Below are 16,214 nucleotides of genomic sequence, written 5' to 3'. Positions count from 1 at the left end.
ACAATCACACACAGCACCCCCACCACAATCACACAGAGCACCCCCACCAACACAATCACACACATCACCCCCCACCAACACAATCACAAAGAGCACCCCCACCAACATACACAGCACCCCCACCAACACAATCACACACAGCACCCCCACCAACACAATCACACAGAGCACCCCCACCAACATACACAGCACCCCCACCAACACAATCACACAGAGCACCTCCACCAACACACACAGCACCCCCCACAAACACAGTCACACACAGCACCCCCACCAACATACACAGCACCCCACACCAACACACACACAGCAGCCTCACCAACACACACAGCCCCACCAACACATACACCACATCACAAATAGCCTAACACAGACACACACAGCCAAACACAAATACACACTTCTCACTAAGTCTGAACTGTAACACAGAAGGCTGCTAGTCTAATACAGCTTACTTCTAAGATAGGCCTACACCGGAGTTGGATGACATTGGAATGTTCTTTTTGGTGTTGTTAAGTTACTCTGGTGATCGGAGGATAAATTGCAGCAAATAATTAGCCTAGGCCCAAAAGAGACAGAGTGAGCTGCCTGCTAGTGTTGTGGAAAATGTTTAATCAAATACTTCTCAGATACCGGAGTTTGTAAATTCAATTAGACTTTTATTACAAAAGTAACAGAAGCCGAGCAGTTCCATGGAAGAACTGCCTCCTAATTCTTAGTGCTTGGCTTTTATACAGTTTTACCCTTACACCCCGTTTTACGAATCTTGTTTTGTTACATAGCTTCCATTCTCTTATTGGCTCAGATATTGGGGCATAGATTATATTGGTGGCATGACATGCATACCCCTTAGGTAATGTTCCTGTCCAAAGGTCTTTACAAGTTCAGGCTGAGGTTATATATGTATGACTATTCATGTGTGTGTCCAGTAGCCTTCACCAGATCAGATATGGCCCAGACCAGTCACGTCTTATTAGTTTACCTTGCCTCATCTACACAGATTCTGCTTACATTCTGTTTTTTACATGTCCAATGGTCAATTCGATGTTAATCTAGCTTTGTACAATCACATGGGCTTCAGACTTCATTCTGCTTACACATGTCTAATATTATAAACTTATATTGATTATTCTTTCTACTTCAAAGAGAACAGTATAGTACATGCTACCACACTAGCCAGTTGCACAGAATTCTTTAGGTTTTTACTTGATAGAATAATACCATCAATCCCAAATTAAATTTGCCACTGGTACAATACAGCCAATGCCGTGCAGCGCTGCCTCTTGCCCGGCTCGTTGCCTCAGCTAACGGAGTCAGGCACCCCGACACAGCTAGCAAGCCAGCACTCATCATGGAAATGAGAATTTGTACCAATCCCTGACAACCCATACATCAAAACGTAGCTATAGAGTACCACAGTATGAATCATAATACCCATAAAACCTAGCAGTCAAAATGGTTCCAATCAATAAAAGTCACCTTGTCCTACACGGTTATCAAAATGTCACGCCAGGGTAAGCCTACACGAAACACAGCCCTTATTTTAAGAGTTTCTAAAATCCCCTATGGGAAAAATGAATGGTGGAAAAACAATTGGAACCATTTCGTTGCCAGCAGCAACACAAATGAGGAAAAAGTCAGTATTTGGTAAAAGTCTTTATTTCAACACCCTGCGGAAGGACCGCAGTTGTACAGGACAAACATACAGGTAAGCGTTTTCAGAATTTACATTTTTACAAGTAGGCTATGGACTAATTGTGGTGACTCACTAGGCAGCTTTAATCGTGGTGACTCACTAGGCAGCTTTAATTGTGGTGACTCACTAGGCAGCTTTCCTTTGACCTAGGTTTAGTCTGAAAAAAAATGTAGTAAAAAATATCATTGCCATGTGTAATGGAAACGACAGATACAGGAGAAACGTTCTAAAGATCGACAATATTTGTATGTTGTTGACGGGGTGGATTTTTCTTCAGTAAAACATTCTTTATTATGTCCAATGTTTTTATCGACACAAGATAGTTAAATGTGACACGTTTCAGAAAACTAGGCGCATGTCACACATCACTACTTCACAGGAGAGGCATTTGAGCATTTTTGGCATAAAATGCCTTCTGGAACATGTGAACATTCATGTGACTTAATAACAAACTTAAATACGGATAAAATTGTTAAATTACGAGTCTAGTTGGTTTAGCCACAGAAAGACAGGAACCTTCACACTTGCCATGATTAGCTGAGATAATGAATGGGCTGGACATGCCAGTAAATGAGTTTGGATTGGTCTCCCATATAGTATGCTTCTGTCTATAACGTGTGCTGTTCAGTATGTGTTGATAGTCCTTTCTACCTAACTTTAGCCATCAAGAACTACAACATTTTTGCTACTTTTCTCAACAACATTGATGCCCTGAATTTAGCAGGTGCTATCGACAGATCAGTTGGAAAAAGTGATGGGCTACTTTCTGCACACGCCATGGTCAGTGTGAACCAGTGACTTTACACAATGCTGTCCAAACAAGACGTGGCTACAAACAAAACTGAGTTAAACAGTTCGTTTTTTGGTCTTGATTTACGGTTAGGCATAAGCTTAAGGGTAAGGTTAAGTTTAGGTTTCACATTTTATGAAGATAAATTGTAGAAATAGGTGGGGTTTATGACTTTGTGGCTGTGGTAACTAGTGACAACCACAGCCTCCACCACACTATACTCATGGGACGACATGTTTTGTAGACAGTAGCCTGTAGTAAGAGCCTTTAGTAACATGACCCATACAATACATATATTTGATCTAGTCAACTTCTGACCCAATGACCCATGAAAAAATATCTTAGACTCAGCTTTTTCAAAATTCTTAGCAACACACTTTATCAAGCACAGCATGTAAGAACAAGACAAACACAATGATAATTCAATAAAATCTCAGTTTTATTTGAGCAAAAGCATGACACTGAACTCTTTGGAGATGCATTGCTTGAAGGAACACCAAGTGTTTTCTCTACTGTTGAGAAATTAATCTATTCTCAACTGGTTCTTTTCTGCTCTGCCTCTCCCACCTCCCTGCGCTCCTCCTCTCCCCTGCCTGCTCCCTCCAGCTTCTGCTCGACATGGGTTAGCATCTCCTCCAGGAGCTGGCTGGAGGCCCTGTCCGAGGGCGAGGGGGGGCGCTGGGCCCCAGGGGAGCCAGGAGGAGGGGCCACTGAGCTATCTTCACTCCCGTGGATGATCTGGTGAGCCGCCTGGAGGTGCCTGCGCTGGCTCTGACGCACTGGAGGAAGGAAGGGGAGGGAGAAAGAGAGAAAGGTGGAAAATGAGAGAGAGAGAAAGGTGGATGAAGAGATAGAGAGAAAGACAGAAGAGACTAAAGTATTATTATGTAATTATTATTGTGTTACTACACTATCATGTATTATCAGCATGTGATGGTACTGGGTGCTTTGGGAATAAACGGCCTACCTCTGTCTCTGACGTTGATCTTCTGTACCTCAGGGATCAGGAAGCTGTACACCAGCTCTGCTACGATCTCCTCTGACTGCAGGCTGCTCCGACTACACACACACACACACACACACACACACACACACACACACACACACACACACACACACACACACACACACACACACACACACACACACACACACACACACACACACACACACACACACACACACACAGCTTTTACAATGTGCAATACAAAGATACAGAGATACAGTGTGTATGGGTGCTAGATGGCGTGTGTGTCAGGGTTTCAGATAGGATAATGTGGCTCCGGACAATTGAGAAATCCGCCAGACCCATATGCAGTGGGTTCATAACCTGATTAGGGTGTCCACCCACAGCGCTCAGAATGACAGAAATCACATTTAGATTATAGTAATTCATATTAACAGAACATGCAAGTCGAGGATGCAACGATATGCAGTCCTTCTTACTGAATTCAGATGTGCACTTTGAAGATGTTAGAATAACTGTCCACATTTACTTTTTCTCAGACAACAAGACCAGTAACCAACAGCAACATCACCAGCCTGTTAATCTACTATCCCCAGAGGAGAAAGGTTTACATATTCTATTGGTCAGCTTGTCGAGAAAGAAATAGCCTAGTCAAACAGACTATGGGACAATAAAAAGCAATGAGCCTGTGCAATAGATCAGAATGTTTTCCTTAAAATGTTGATAAAGTATTATTTCTTCACATCATAAGCGATGCGCACAAGGCAGTACTCTACGTGCGAATGTTCATTTCATAATGCAATTAGCTGGAAAACACTTATCTAAAGAGCACCGCACATGCGAGTTGTTTCATGTGACAGAGATGAAAATATCCGTTAGAAATGTAGAATGAGAGGAGATCTAACAGGCAACTTAGAAGCAACGTAAGACATGCCTCATAATATGTATTAAAATGTTCAGGTTTCAAACAATTAAGTACGTTTCCAAAATGCATAGCTGACTGCACACGAACTGATGTCACGAACTGATGAAGCTTGCCTTCCGTTGCTATTTGAGATGCTGACACCTCAGCTCTCGCGCTGTCTGACAGATTTTCCGCTCAAAGGCTCTGTATCTGTACGCTGTATTCGTGTGATAAATAAGATACACAACAAATATACTGTAGCCTACACACACCAATTTAATTCCACTAAATTATGCAAATTGACCTATAGACCGATAAGTATGACCAGTCAAATGTATTTACATTGACTGGTATTTCCATCAATGAATAGGCTAAAAAGCTAGCGCCAATTTTAGTTATCAGCTTTTCTATGTTTTTATAGGCCAAAAGCCAGCTATTACCGGCTAACGGAAACCCTGGTGTGTGTGTGTGTGTGTGTGTGTGTGTGTGTGTGTGTGTGTGTGTGTGTGTGTGTGTGTGTGTGTGTGTGTGTGTGTGTCGTACGTCTCCTCCATGGCGTAGGCAATGTTGTTGACTTCCTCTGCCACTCTGCGTATCTCCTGTCTGGCCTGTTGGTCTGCTGTCTGGTCCAGAGTCCCCAGGATGATGTCCTCCAGGTACAGATCTACTGTCTCCTGATGAACCCTCATCACCTACAGGACAGTACAGGCGTTACACACACGACACACACACAGGCATGCGCATGCAGGCAGACGCACGCACGCACACACACACACAAACACCTGTTTGAAGATCTCATCCTCCTCTCTACGTCTCCTCTCTTCCATCTGTCTCCGTCCACTCTCCTCGGCCTCTCGAAGGCGCCTGTCTCTCTCGGCCAATAAGGTGAACGCATGGATCCTGCGTTCCTCCTGTAGGCGAATCAGCTCCTTCGATAGGAAGTCCAGCATGTCCACAAGCTCCGCCCCTGCCACAGCTGCCTGGTACCCCTCCACCAAGGATGCCTGGAACAGGAAGATGGGAGAGTGAGGGATGGGGGAGGAAAGAGGTGTCTGTACCTGTCTGTGTGTGTGTGTGTTTTCTCTCTCACCTTGTGTGTGTGTTGCTCTCTCTGTCTCTGCAGAGCCAGCGTGAGCTGTGTGTCTGCTCTCTGGAGCTCCTGCTCCTCTCTCTGCAGGGCATGAGTGGTTCTCAGCTCCTGGATCAGCTCTAGACGCTTCTCCTTCCCCTCAAACATCTGACACACACACGTACAGATAGACAGCAGCGCACAGAGATGGCATCCCATAACATCAGACACACACAGAGAAAGGTTGGTTTATCATAGAGCTTATCATTCTCTTCATAAAAACACACCTGGTTCTGAATGCTTCTTCCCCTCAGCAGCTTCTGCAAGTAGATGACAGCCAACTCTCTCTCCTCATCCCCCTGGAAAAACACCGGAATGACAGGGTGAAGAGAGAATGAAGAGATGTGCTACAGACCACATAGTGAGTGAGGGGGGATAGTGTACATCTCCAGACAGTGTGTTGAGACGGACTGTACTGTACCTCAGGGGGCTCGTCCACCACAGGGGTCTGTGGTCGAGGAACAGATTTCTCTGTCTTAAAGAGGAAACGGAGGGTCTTCTTCTCCTCCACACGACTCTTCTCCTCCTTCAGAGCCTGCAGATGGCAGGACAAAAATAGTGTTATACATCTTTTGAAGTGTGTGTGTATGTGTGTGTGTGTGTGTGTGTGTGTGTGTGTGTGTGTGTGTGTGTGTGTGTGTGTGTGTGTGTGTGTGTGTGTGTGTGTGTGTGACCTGGTGTGTCTTCATGAGCTCCATCTCTCTGCGTGCAGAGCGTTTGACGAAGCCCTTGCTGACTTTGGGTACAGGGGCTTTGATACATGGCTCTGTCACTGAGACCGGAAGTCCCGCCTCCAGCTCCAGCAGACCTGTGATTGACAGATAGGAAGAGAGCTCACTAACCTCTACCTTAGCAATTTTGATGATCTGGCATTATTAAAACACCATCACTTTGAGATTCAGGGCCTGTATTCATTTTTCTCAGAGTAGGAGTGCTGACCTAAGATCAGGTCCCCCATGTCCATGTAATCTTATTCATAATGATATTGAAATATCAAACTGATCCTAGATCAGCACACTCAAACCTTCATAGGTATCAAGGTAGCGGCTCTTGACCATGTTGCGTTGGGAGTGGCGGTCAGGGAACAGGCCGATGCGGGACAGAGGGGCGTACGTCTGAGATGAGTAGTTGGAGTAGTCCTTGATGATATCACGCCGTTTTAGCTTTCCCTCCACATTTTTTCTTTTCGCTGTCAGCTTCCTCATTGCTGGGAGAGGAGAGAGAGGGAGGGAAAAGAGAGAAAGGGGGAAGGAGAGAGGGAGAAAGAGTGGAATAGAAGGAGAACGATAGAGAGACAGTTAATCTTTAAGCCCTACTGTTCTCATCGTATTCAATCAAAGTTAAAGGGAAGGTTAGAGGCGTTTGAACACTTAACACTTATCACAGTGATTTATGAAATGCAAAATGTAAATATGCAGAATTTCTATGCATCATTGCCTTAGACAAAAGTCAAGACATTGGGTGTTCCTCAAAATGCATTCTACCGTCATCCGGGCACACAAATTGGACCAAGGGAGGGTTGGAGTATGAGTCCAAATCAAAGTATGCTAAACGGAGCAGGGAGGGCACTTGTCGAATGCGTACTCCGTTTGTACATATTTTTAAGCATGCAACGATGCAGGATTTAAAGGAAAGTATACAAAGAAATATACACAACCACGTAAAAAATTACGCAAAATTTATTGAAATCACTGGTAGTCATTATTTGAGCTGAAGCGAGAGAAAATACACTTCAACATCAGAATGAAATGTTGCCTATTCACATCTCATATGTTGCCTGACTACAATATTTTATCTTGATATGTTAATAAATATTTATAAATATTTACCTGCCTACGTACTATAGATCGCAAGTAAGTAAATAAGGCTAACTGGCTAGCTACTACTCTTTGAGTATATCTTGTTTTGTCTCCATTGCCATTGTCCTAGCTGGAAGACGGTTAAGTGAATGAGTAAGTCCCAAGTCCATATTAAGTCAATAGGGTTAACTGGATAGCTATCTAGCCACAAAGAATTAGTAATATTAGTTTTAGGTTATTTTTGCCTGTTTAACTAGCTGGCTAGCTAGATTATTACGATGTACATATCTAGCTGATAATTATGAAGTAAAATGTTTGCTTTGTGTATATCTTGTTTTGTCTATTGTTGCCATTGTCGTGGCTGGAAGAAGGTTCATTGAATGAGGAGGTGCAGCGTGAGTTAATACAGTAGGGGGAGTGCGTGTGCTCCTCAAATGTAATATTTTATACATTCTCCACACTCATCCTCACAAGAACGTACTCAAAAGAAAGTCGTCGGAGAATGCACTAGGAGCACGAGAGTGTGGAGCACGGTAGAATGCATATTGAGAAACACCCATTGACTTACAGATGATGTAGTCATTGCGTATCTTGCTCAGCTTGCTCTTCTCGTCTCTCTGGTGCTGGGAGTACTTGAGGTCCAGCCTGTCCACCGTGGCCTCTTGCTGAACCTCCTCCCTCTGCCTCAGTATACCCATCAGCAAAGCCAGGCGGGCCTCCTGCAGCCTGGGGTAGAGGGGGGGAGAATAACAGTGGGGCAAGGGGAGGGAGAGCAGGGATGGGTGGACAAGGGCAGGAGGGAAAGAATTTTAAAAACATGGTGAAGCTGCTTGTGTGGTGCATTCCTTCCTTTATTCTCTCGTTCCCTCACTTCTGGATCTCGTCCTCCCTGAAGGCCCACTCCTTCCTCTCCATCTCATCCATCATCCTCTTCCTCTTGTCCAGTTGACTCAGGTCGTCCATGGGGGGCAGGGTGGCCTCCCATGCCCGCTTCACCCTGGTTCGCTCAATCATCTCCACCTCCGCCAGACCCGCCGGAAGACCACGGCCTGGGGGGGGGGGGGGGGGGGTAGAGGGAGAGAGATAGGGTCAGAGGAGTCAAGGTGATGAGGCTGGGGTGAAGGGAGTTGTGTAGTGTTGGAACATGTGTGAGGATGGGTCAGAATGGCCTGTCCTGCAGTATAAGTATTGTAGAGGTGCAACAGGAGGTGAAGCGGTAGGGTCTCTGAAGCTCGTATGTACCCCATGTAAGTGTGGCCAGTGTCAACAGCTCTGGGCGGGCCGTCCCGGGCCGTACCACATATTCGGGGGTGTAGGGGTCCGTCTGGGCCTCACTGTCCCTGTAGTCAGTCTGCACTCCCATGGTGCGCTGGAATGGAGTGGGCAGCTGCTCACTACCCCCCTCCAATGTAGAGTATGGGTTAGCTCTGAGTGGAGGGAGGAAGGGAGAGAGTGATAGAGAAGAGAGGGGTTCCCAATATGTTTACAGCATTTTTCAGGGGACTTTGGCAGCATGACTTACTTGGGCAATGCAAAGACCACATCGGGGGGAACCTGCTGTGCAAAGGGGATCAGGGGGCTGAGGGAGGGAAACGAATACAAAAAACATAATCAGAAACAATCAATGTTTTACTTTAATATGGGATAAGGCTTCAACACTACACACTCAAATAGAGTCAAATCCATCTGAACTGATACAAAAATCATAATTCTGGATTTAATTAGTTCTATTTTTTACAGAGAAAGATCTGCTGGTCTGCTGACATTCTATCCAGTGACCATGCCGCTGGTGCTACAGTGAGGATAATGACGGTTGTGTGATTTGACTCTCATGATACAAATGACCTCTGATGCGGTCATGACTTGATGCCCGAGTCTTCCTTCAGGCCCTGATGTCCTCTCTGACACCATTCATTATTTAACCCTTGATCCCACAAAGTCCTGCTGCCGCATTATGGGTATGTGCTCTCTCTCACCACTTGAAAAACTTCCAACGATCAATGCCTGAAACACTGCTGTCTTTGCACCCTCTGACCTGAAACAGAGCACCAGGAACGACCCTAACAAAGAGAAAAACAACAAGACAAACACGGGCCTTAATAAGCAAATAAATCAAGTATATGAAATACAGTACATTACCAAAAGTATGTGGACACCTGCTCTTAAAATCTCATTCAAAAATCATGGGCATTAATATGGAGTTGATCTCTTCTTTGCTGCTATAACAGTTGTTGGAACATTGCTGCAGTGACTTGCTTTCATTCAGCCACAAGAGCATTAGTGAGATTGGGTACTGATGTTGGGCGATTAGGCCTGGCTCGCAGTCGGCATTCCAATTCATCCCAAAGGTGTTCGATGGGGTTGAGGTCAGAGCTCTGTGCAGGCCAGTCAAGTTCTTCCACACCGATCTCAACAAACCTTTTCTGTATGGACCACGCTTTTTGCATGGGGGCATTGTCATGCTGAAACTGGAAAGGGCCTTTCCCAAACTGTTGCCACAAGGTTGGAAGCACAGAATTGTCTAGAATGTCATTGTATGCTGCAGTGTTAATGTTTCCCTTCACTGTAACTAAGGGGCCTAGCCCAAATCATAAAAACAGCCCACAATCATTATTAGTCATCCACCAAACTTTACAGTTGTCACTATGCATTGGGGCAGGTAGCATTCTCCTGGCATCCGCCAAACCCAGATTCGTCTGTTGGACTGCCAGATGAGGAAGCGTGATTCATCACTCCAGAGAATGAGTTTCTACTGCTCCATAGTCCAATGGCAGCAAGATTTAAACCACTCCAGCTGATGCTTGGCAATGAGTATGGTGAGCTTAGGCTTGTTTGCGGCTGCTCGGCCATGGAAACCTATTTCATGAAGCTCCCGATTAAAAGTTATTGTGCTGACGTTTGGAACTTGGTAGTGAGTATTGCAGCAGAGGCGATTTTTACGCACTACGCACTTCAACACTTGGCAGTCCCGTCCTTTGAGTTTGTGTGACCTACCACTTCGCGGCTGAGCTGTTGTTGTTCCTACAAGTTTACAATTCACAATAACAACACTTACAGTTGGCCGGGGCAGCTCTAGCAGGGCAGAAATTTCACGAAGAGTCTTTTTGGAAAGGTGACATCCTATGACGGTGCCACGTTAAAAGTCATTGAGCTCTTCAGTAAGGCTATTCTACTGCCAGTGTTTGTCTATGGAGATTGTATGGCTGTGTGCTCAATTTTATACACCTGTCAGCAACAGGTGTGGCTGAAATAGCCAAATCCACTAATATGAAGGGGTGTCCACATAAATTCATATACTATATATACACAAATGTAACTTGATTCTATCTACTTCAGTATCCAAATATTTCTCCTCTGTAGGGATCGCATGTGTGTGTCTGTGTGTGTGTTACCTTGCCAGCTGCTGAACTGCCTCTCTGCGCTGCTCTGTGTACCCTCGCCAGCGGCGGTCAATAAAAGTGGGCACAGGGTCAGTGGTGTCCAGACGCAAGACGTAACGTGGGTGGTGAGGTAGGTGACTGAACATGGACCCATACTCTGGAACCTTCCTCTGAGCAGGGGGACATGGAGAGAGGTCTTTCATAGGGTTAGGGCTTTTACGGTGACCGTATTTGGGTTACAGGGTTACTGTCAAACTATTGGGTTAATAATATTAACATTATTTCACCAAGTGTGAATTGAATTTCTTCTCAAAATAAATCCTTGCAGTTATGCATGATATGAAAAACTGTCATGGGTAAGGGAGGTCTGGAAAAGTCCTAGGTATTGCATTAAGAGTAATGGACACATGTGACATTACTGACGAATGAAGACAGCGATAAGCATTGATTGTGAATCTGTAATCACATGAAAGGTCATTTGAAAGTAAGTGTTTAGTTCGAGGTTGCTATGCTAGCTAGCTAACGTTGATTAACTTACCACCCGGTCCACGGATGCATGTGCCTTGAAGCTGGCCCTTGCATGGTCCATTTCCCCGGACACAGTATATACGGGGTCTGTAATGCAACATCCACAACAAAAACAGTTCATGTTCGCTTGCAAACTGTCTGGATAATTATTGCAAACAAGCTAACTTACCTAGCAAACATTAACGTTAGCTAACTCACCATATAGATAGTCGTGTACCCGCTGTTGTGTAAAACCTTTGTTGGTTTCATTTTGCTTATTAAATGTTCGAGTTACTGATATACTCATTTTTGCACCGGTTTAAAACCACTTCATCTAAAAAATAAACAGTAAGAGGATAGATAGAAAGCTATCGTGCAAGGTAGATAGCTATTGTAGCCAGCTGTCAAACTTCAAGAGCTGGGCCACATCGTAACCATGGAGATTGTAAACTGCCCTTCCTCGAGACGCTAATCATTTTTGCCAGCCTGGGGGCAGTATTACACATAATTGCCGGCTTGTGTTTTAGCCACCATTTCATCACTATTTGTTAATCATCATTAATTTAAAATCAGATGCGGCTGAATTGTATATATTTAAAAATATATATATTATTGAATAGGCTTCTCTTCAAACGTTTATTCCTTTACATCTGATGTCATAAGAAGCCTACATGATAGAAGAAAACCATACTTGAAGACATTTATATCATTACCAAAAGAAACAAATGAAAACAACCTATCTTGATATTTTCCTTTCCATAAAGAAACAGTTCTGGACTGTTGTATTTGGGTCATGGTGCCTTTGTCTTTCCCACAGTTTTGTTAAAGTAATCAGGAAAGAAAAGCTGTCAGTGCAAAGAAAAAGGAGGCGGAGTGGCAACCAAATGGAAAACATGACTAATTAGGGTTTATGCATCTATGCAACACCACATATGGCCTTTGTGGCTCATGTGTTTGAAAAGAACAACACACACAACTCACCCGCACAAAGACACAGACACACCATATGTTCTACTATCCTTCTAGGGACCTAACATTGATTTCTACTTACAACTCTTCCCCTAATTCTAACCCCAGGCCTAAACCTAACCCCTAAGCTTAAAACAGTTTGTGGGGGAGTGGGAAATGTCCCCACGATGGAACATTTTCAATGTTTTACTGTCCTTGTGGGGACTTTTGGGAATTTCTGGTACGGGGATAGTAATACAAGCCGACACACATTTTTAAACTAACACTTTACCAACAAACGCTATGCAATACAGGCACTGTAAATGACAACACATAGTGGTGATCGCAATCAGGGACATCAGGGTAAAATTTGCATAGCCTGTCCACAAGGCCGCGGTCGGAGGTCATCGTTTTGACAGTTTATTTATTTTTCAGACATTATATGTGCTTGTGATAGCTGATTTCAGTCCACCGTATATGTTGGCTCCTTGGGGACTCTAACCATGTCCATGCAGTTGTATTGTCACTATTGCTTTTGTGATTGTCATGGCAGACTCCACTCAAGGCACTGTGTCAGTTCTGGGAATGGACTGCGACTCTGCCTAACTGACAGGAAACTGCCAAGCTCTATCAGAGAAGAGCAGAGAGCATCCACACACACACACGCATGCACACATGTACCCAAATTAATGCGAGCAGTGGTCATCGTGAATGAGAATGTGTTTACAGCACTGTTAGGTCCAGACTGATCTATAAAGGACCAGTGTCAACACAGACTTGAAACCCTAAAAGAGAACCTGCTGATTCTAAGACATTGGTTTGAAAGGTGGTCAGCAAGAACAAAAATGAAAGCCAAGTTTACTCTAATGAAATGATTATCTTCATCTGGTTCTGTTGGTCATTGCCTGTATGCATAGAGGATCAAACGATACCAAAAGTACAGCCAAGGAAAGGGCTTAGGACTTTATAGTAATGGACTGACGTGTTGGTGGGTATGTGTGCGGTCTACTACAGAAACATTTCCACAGGCCAAATTACATTGATCAGTTCAGCCACAACAACATTAACCCCACAAAATCAAACCACAAGGTCAGGAGAGTCATCTCTGTAATCACATGGACACACACCAACCGGACAAACATTTTATGTGAGTGAATGACGTGTGTGTGTGTTGGTGTGTGTGTGCCATGAGTCAATCAGAGGAAGCTGGGGGAGGAGCTATAGGGGGACGGGCTCATTGTAATGGCTGGAATGGAATCCAACATGTGGTTTCCATATGTTTGATCTGTTTGATACCGTTCCATTAATTCCATTCCAGCCATTACAATGAGCCTGTCCTCCTATAGCTCCTCCCACCAGTCTCCTCTGGAGTCAATATAACACAATACATTACATGGAATTGAAGTGATATCAGTGTGAGGATAGTGCCTGTATTGTTTTGATTTGATATGCCTATCTAATTTATTTTCAAGCTACTGTACTGCAGATAATAGCCTTTAACATCACTGAGACTATGCACAGCAAATTCTTGTGTAAAAAAAAAAGTGTGTTCGACAGAGTGTTAAATCAACACTGAAAGTGTTGAGTCTGGGGACCCACACCGGAACAGTGTTAAACTAACATACTGCTTAGTCGCAGAGCTCCCAACCCTGTTCCTGGAGAGCTAACATCCTGTACATTTTCACTCCAACCCTAATCTAGCAAACCTTATTCTAATACTTAGCTGGTTTGTCAGCTAATGGGTTAGTGTAAAGCCTTAAAGTTGCCTATAAGACAGACTATAGAACAGCCGTCTTTGAAGATGTCAGAGGATTCACCAGCAATTTTAGTGGACACAGACTGTCTGGTTACACAACCAAACCTGTCTGGTTACACAACCAAACCTGATGGGTCATTTTGCGGGATGTATTGACTAAAAGAAACCGATTTGAAGACAACAAGTAATGACATCATTGTGCACCAATGATATGACCGCTGTTTCATTGATTGACTCTATTTTAACCCAATGACCACTGATCGTCTTGAAATCTAGCTGGGTAGATAGCCAAGGAGCTGAGGTAAATGGCAATATGTAATGTTTATGTGTTGGAAGACCAACCCATGTAGTAATCTCCGGTGTAAAGAGGTTCATTCGCCATTAGCGATTCATACCGGAAGGAGCCACGCATGTTGCGCACAGCATTGTTTTGGTAAAGCGCATATTCAGCTGTTTATATATCAATCAGTATGGCGACTAAGTCAGGGAAAGCTAAATCAAAGTCTAGATATACAGATGTACACACAATTTTAGAAGAAATTGATCGAGGACGGTTCATTTAGCGATTCCCAAATGGAGGAATATTTTTTGAACGGAGAGGACATCGTTTTGGACTGGTAAGTTCTTCTCATGCTAATGCCGTTGTATGAAATTAATAATATAAAATATTATTTGTGAAATGAAATAGCCTATTTGAGGCTGTTGAGGGGAGGGCAGGCCCACAACAATGGTCAAAGTGAAATGGAGACTGTAGATACAGCTGGTCTGTTGTAATATAATAAAGACAGTAGATCCAGCTGGTCTGTCATAATATAATAGAGACAGTAGATCTAGCTGAAATGTCATAATATAAATGAGACAGTAGATCTAGCAGGTCTATAATAATATATTCAACCGTTTGTTCCCTGTACTCTATATACAGTATATCTGTTTATTATACCTGTTGATACAGGGCTCATACGTGAAACTATTCTAACTGAACATTTTCTTTCACAGTGACACTGACTCCGAATGGGAGCCCCCAGTGCCAAGGTGTCCATCCCCCACTGAAGCTGGTTCATCCAGCTCCTGCCACAAGTGGTGTTCATCTGCCCAAATGTATTTCTGCAGGCATTGGATGTGCCTCAGGGCCAAAAGGGCACAGCATGGAGGCGTCGCTGTGTTCTTTGCAAAATGAAGTCCCCCATCACCTGCACCACATGCTTGGTGACCCTCTGCTTTACAGCAGACAGAGACCGCTTTGGCACCTGGCATCAGCAGCACAATATTGTGTAGAGGACTGAGGGTCTTCCATATATTGAAAGTGTTATTTTGTAAATGTATATATATTTTTTCATGACCAAACAGGATCAGGCTAGGGATGCGAAGTTCGGCTCTTTTAACTGACTCTGATGTTAGTTATCGACTCGTTCAGTCAAAATAATGAATCTTCACTCATTTTTGTTAATTTGAGTCAGTAATGCACAAAGCAGGCAGGACCCCCTAACGGGGAAAAATAAACTGAAAACTCAATATATATATATATATATATATATATATATATATATATATATATATACGATTCTACAAGCCTTTCATTCACGTTGTTCACCATAGGAGGCTTATTGGAGCTGTCATTTGAGATTGAGACTTGTAAATGTGTGCTTTAAACAGCGTAAGCCTATATGTATTGATTGCTATGCATACAAATAAGATTATTTCTTGATACATTTGAAACTAGGCCTAGTTGTGGCCGCAACCTGACTAGATTGTGAACTACTTTTGGTAGAATGCATTGCTTGACTGCCGTGAGGGTGATAAACACAATGTCGTTTGTGAACTGCAGCCCCCCCAAACGCTGCGTTTTCGAGTTTGAGTTTGTTGAGCAGAAGCAGTATATGTTTTGGTTCTACCAAGCTGTGTCCACCATAACATTAAATAATCAATTAATTTAATTTACTATTGCACCATGCAATCAATTATCAGTTCTAAACATATTTTCTTCTCTATGCTCATGATCTATTTCCCTGCCCGCATATGACCGCATATAACAGATGGTGGTCAGAGGTTGGGCGCATGTCTCTGGAGCCGCTGAGCCAGTAGTGGCATGTATTCGTGGATGCCAAGGGAAGCCAGGCTAACCTCAAAAAATGACCAAGAAAAAAAATATACTAAATAATTGTGTTTCTGAATGTAGCTCACCAGAGCAAGCATCCAAGCGAACGAAACAGCGCCCCTCTGTCTCTGTATGTCTATGCAGTCTGGTCTGAAACAGTATAACATTGTTGCCGCCAAAATGAACTGAGCTCAGCTGTGAATGGTTCTGGCACACCATAAAAAGGTTAAAGGGAAGCCAGTT

At 43.7% G+C, this 16,214-nt stretch overlaps 1 protein-coding gene and 1 long non-coding RNA gene across 3 annotated transcripts in view; one reads left to right on the top strand and one right to left on the bottom strand.

The window, feature by feature from the left end:
• Positions 1 to 1,532: 1,532 nt before the first annotated feature.
• Positions 1,533 to 3,460, top strand: LOC124045720. The gene is made up of 2 exons (XR_006840892.1): positions 1,533 to 1,708; positions 3,093 to 3,460. It is a non-coding gene; the product is annotated as an uncharacterized LOC124045720 (long non-coding RNA).
• The window catches only part of cfap91 (cilia and flagella associated protein 91), a 25,028-nt gene continuing 11,697 nt past the window's right edge, over positions 2,884 to 16,214 (bottom strand). Inside the window, exons 1-17 of one of the 2 annotated variants that reach the window (XM_046365233.1) lie at positions 11,392 to 11,785; positions 11,204 to 11,280; positions 10,678 to 10,835; positions 9,262 to 9,345; positions 8,808 to 8,864; positions 8,528 to 8,712; positions 8,157 to 8,334; positions 7,854 to 8,011; positions 6,511 to 6,693; positions 6,161 to 6,294; positions 5,908 to 6,021; positions 5,714 to 5,785; positions 5,448 to 5,594; positions 5,140 to 5,361; positions 4,901 to 5,049; positions 3,454 to 3,545; positions 2,884 to 3,265 (exon numbers count right to left, since the gene is read on the bottom strand). In XM_046365233.1, coding sequence (XP_046221189.1) covers positions 3,021 to 3,265; positions 3,454 to 3,545; positions 4,901 to 5,049; positions 5,140 to 5,361; positions 5,448 to 5,594; positions 5,714 to 5,785; positions 5,908 to 6,021; positions 6,161 to 6,294; positions 6,511 to 6,693; positions 7,854 to 8,011; positions 8,157 to 8,334; positions 8,528 to 8,712; positions 8,808 to 8,864; positions 9,262 to 9,345; positions 10,678 to 10,835; positions 11,204 to 11,280; positions 11,392 to 11,479 — 2,343 coding nt within the window. In that variant the 5' untranslated portion in view covers positions 11,480 to 11,785 and the 3' untranslated portion in view covers positions 2,884 to 3,020. Of the gene's footprint in view, positions 3,266 to 3,453; positions 3,546 to 4,900; positions 5,050 to 5,139; positions 5,362 to 5,447; positions 5,595 to 5,713; positions 5,786 to 5,907; positions 6,022 to 6,160; positions 6,295 to 6,510; positions 6,694 to 7,853; positions 8,012 to 8,156; positions 8,335 to 8,527; positions 8,713 to 8,807; positions 8,865 to 9,261; positions 9,346 to 10,677; positions 10,836 to 11,203; positions 11,281 to 11,391; positions 11,786 to 16,214 lie in introns of those variants that run through there. The other variant, XM_046365240.1, reaches the window with a different exon arrangement.

The sequence above is a fragment of the Oncorhynchus gorbuscha genome, linkage group LG01, assembly GCF_021184085.1.
Source record: "Oncorhynchus gorbuscha isolate QuinsamMale2020 ecotype Even-year linkage group LG01, OgorEven_v1.0, whole genome shotgun sequence".
Lineage (NCBI taxonomy): Eukaryota > Metazoa > Chordata > Actinopteri > Salmoniformes > Salmonidae > Oncorhynchus > Oncorhynchus gorbuscha.
This window is presented reverse-complemented; position numbering and strand designations above follow the sequence as displayed.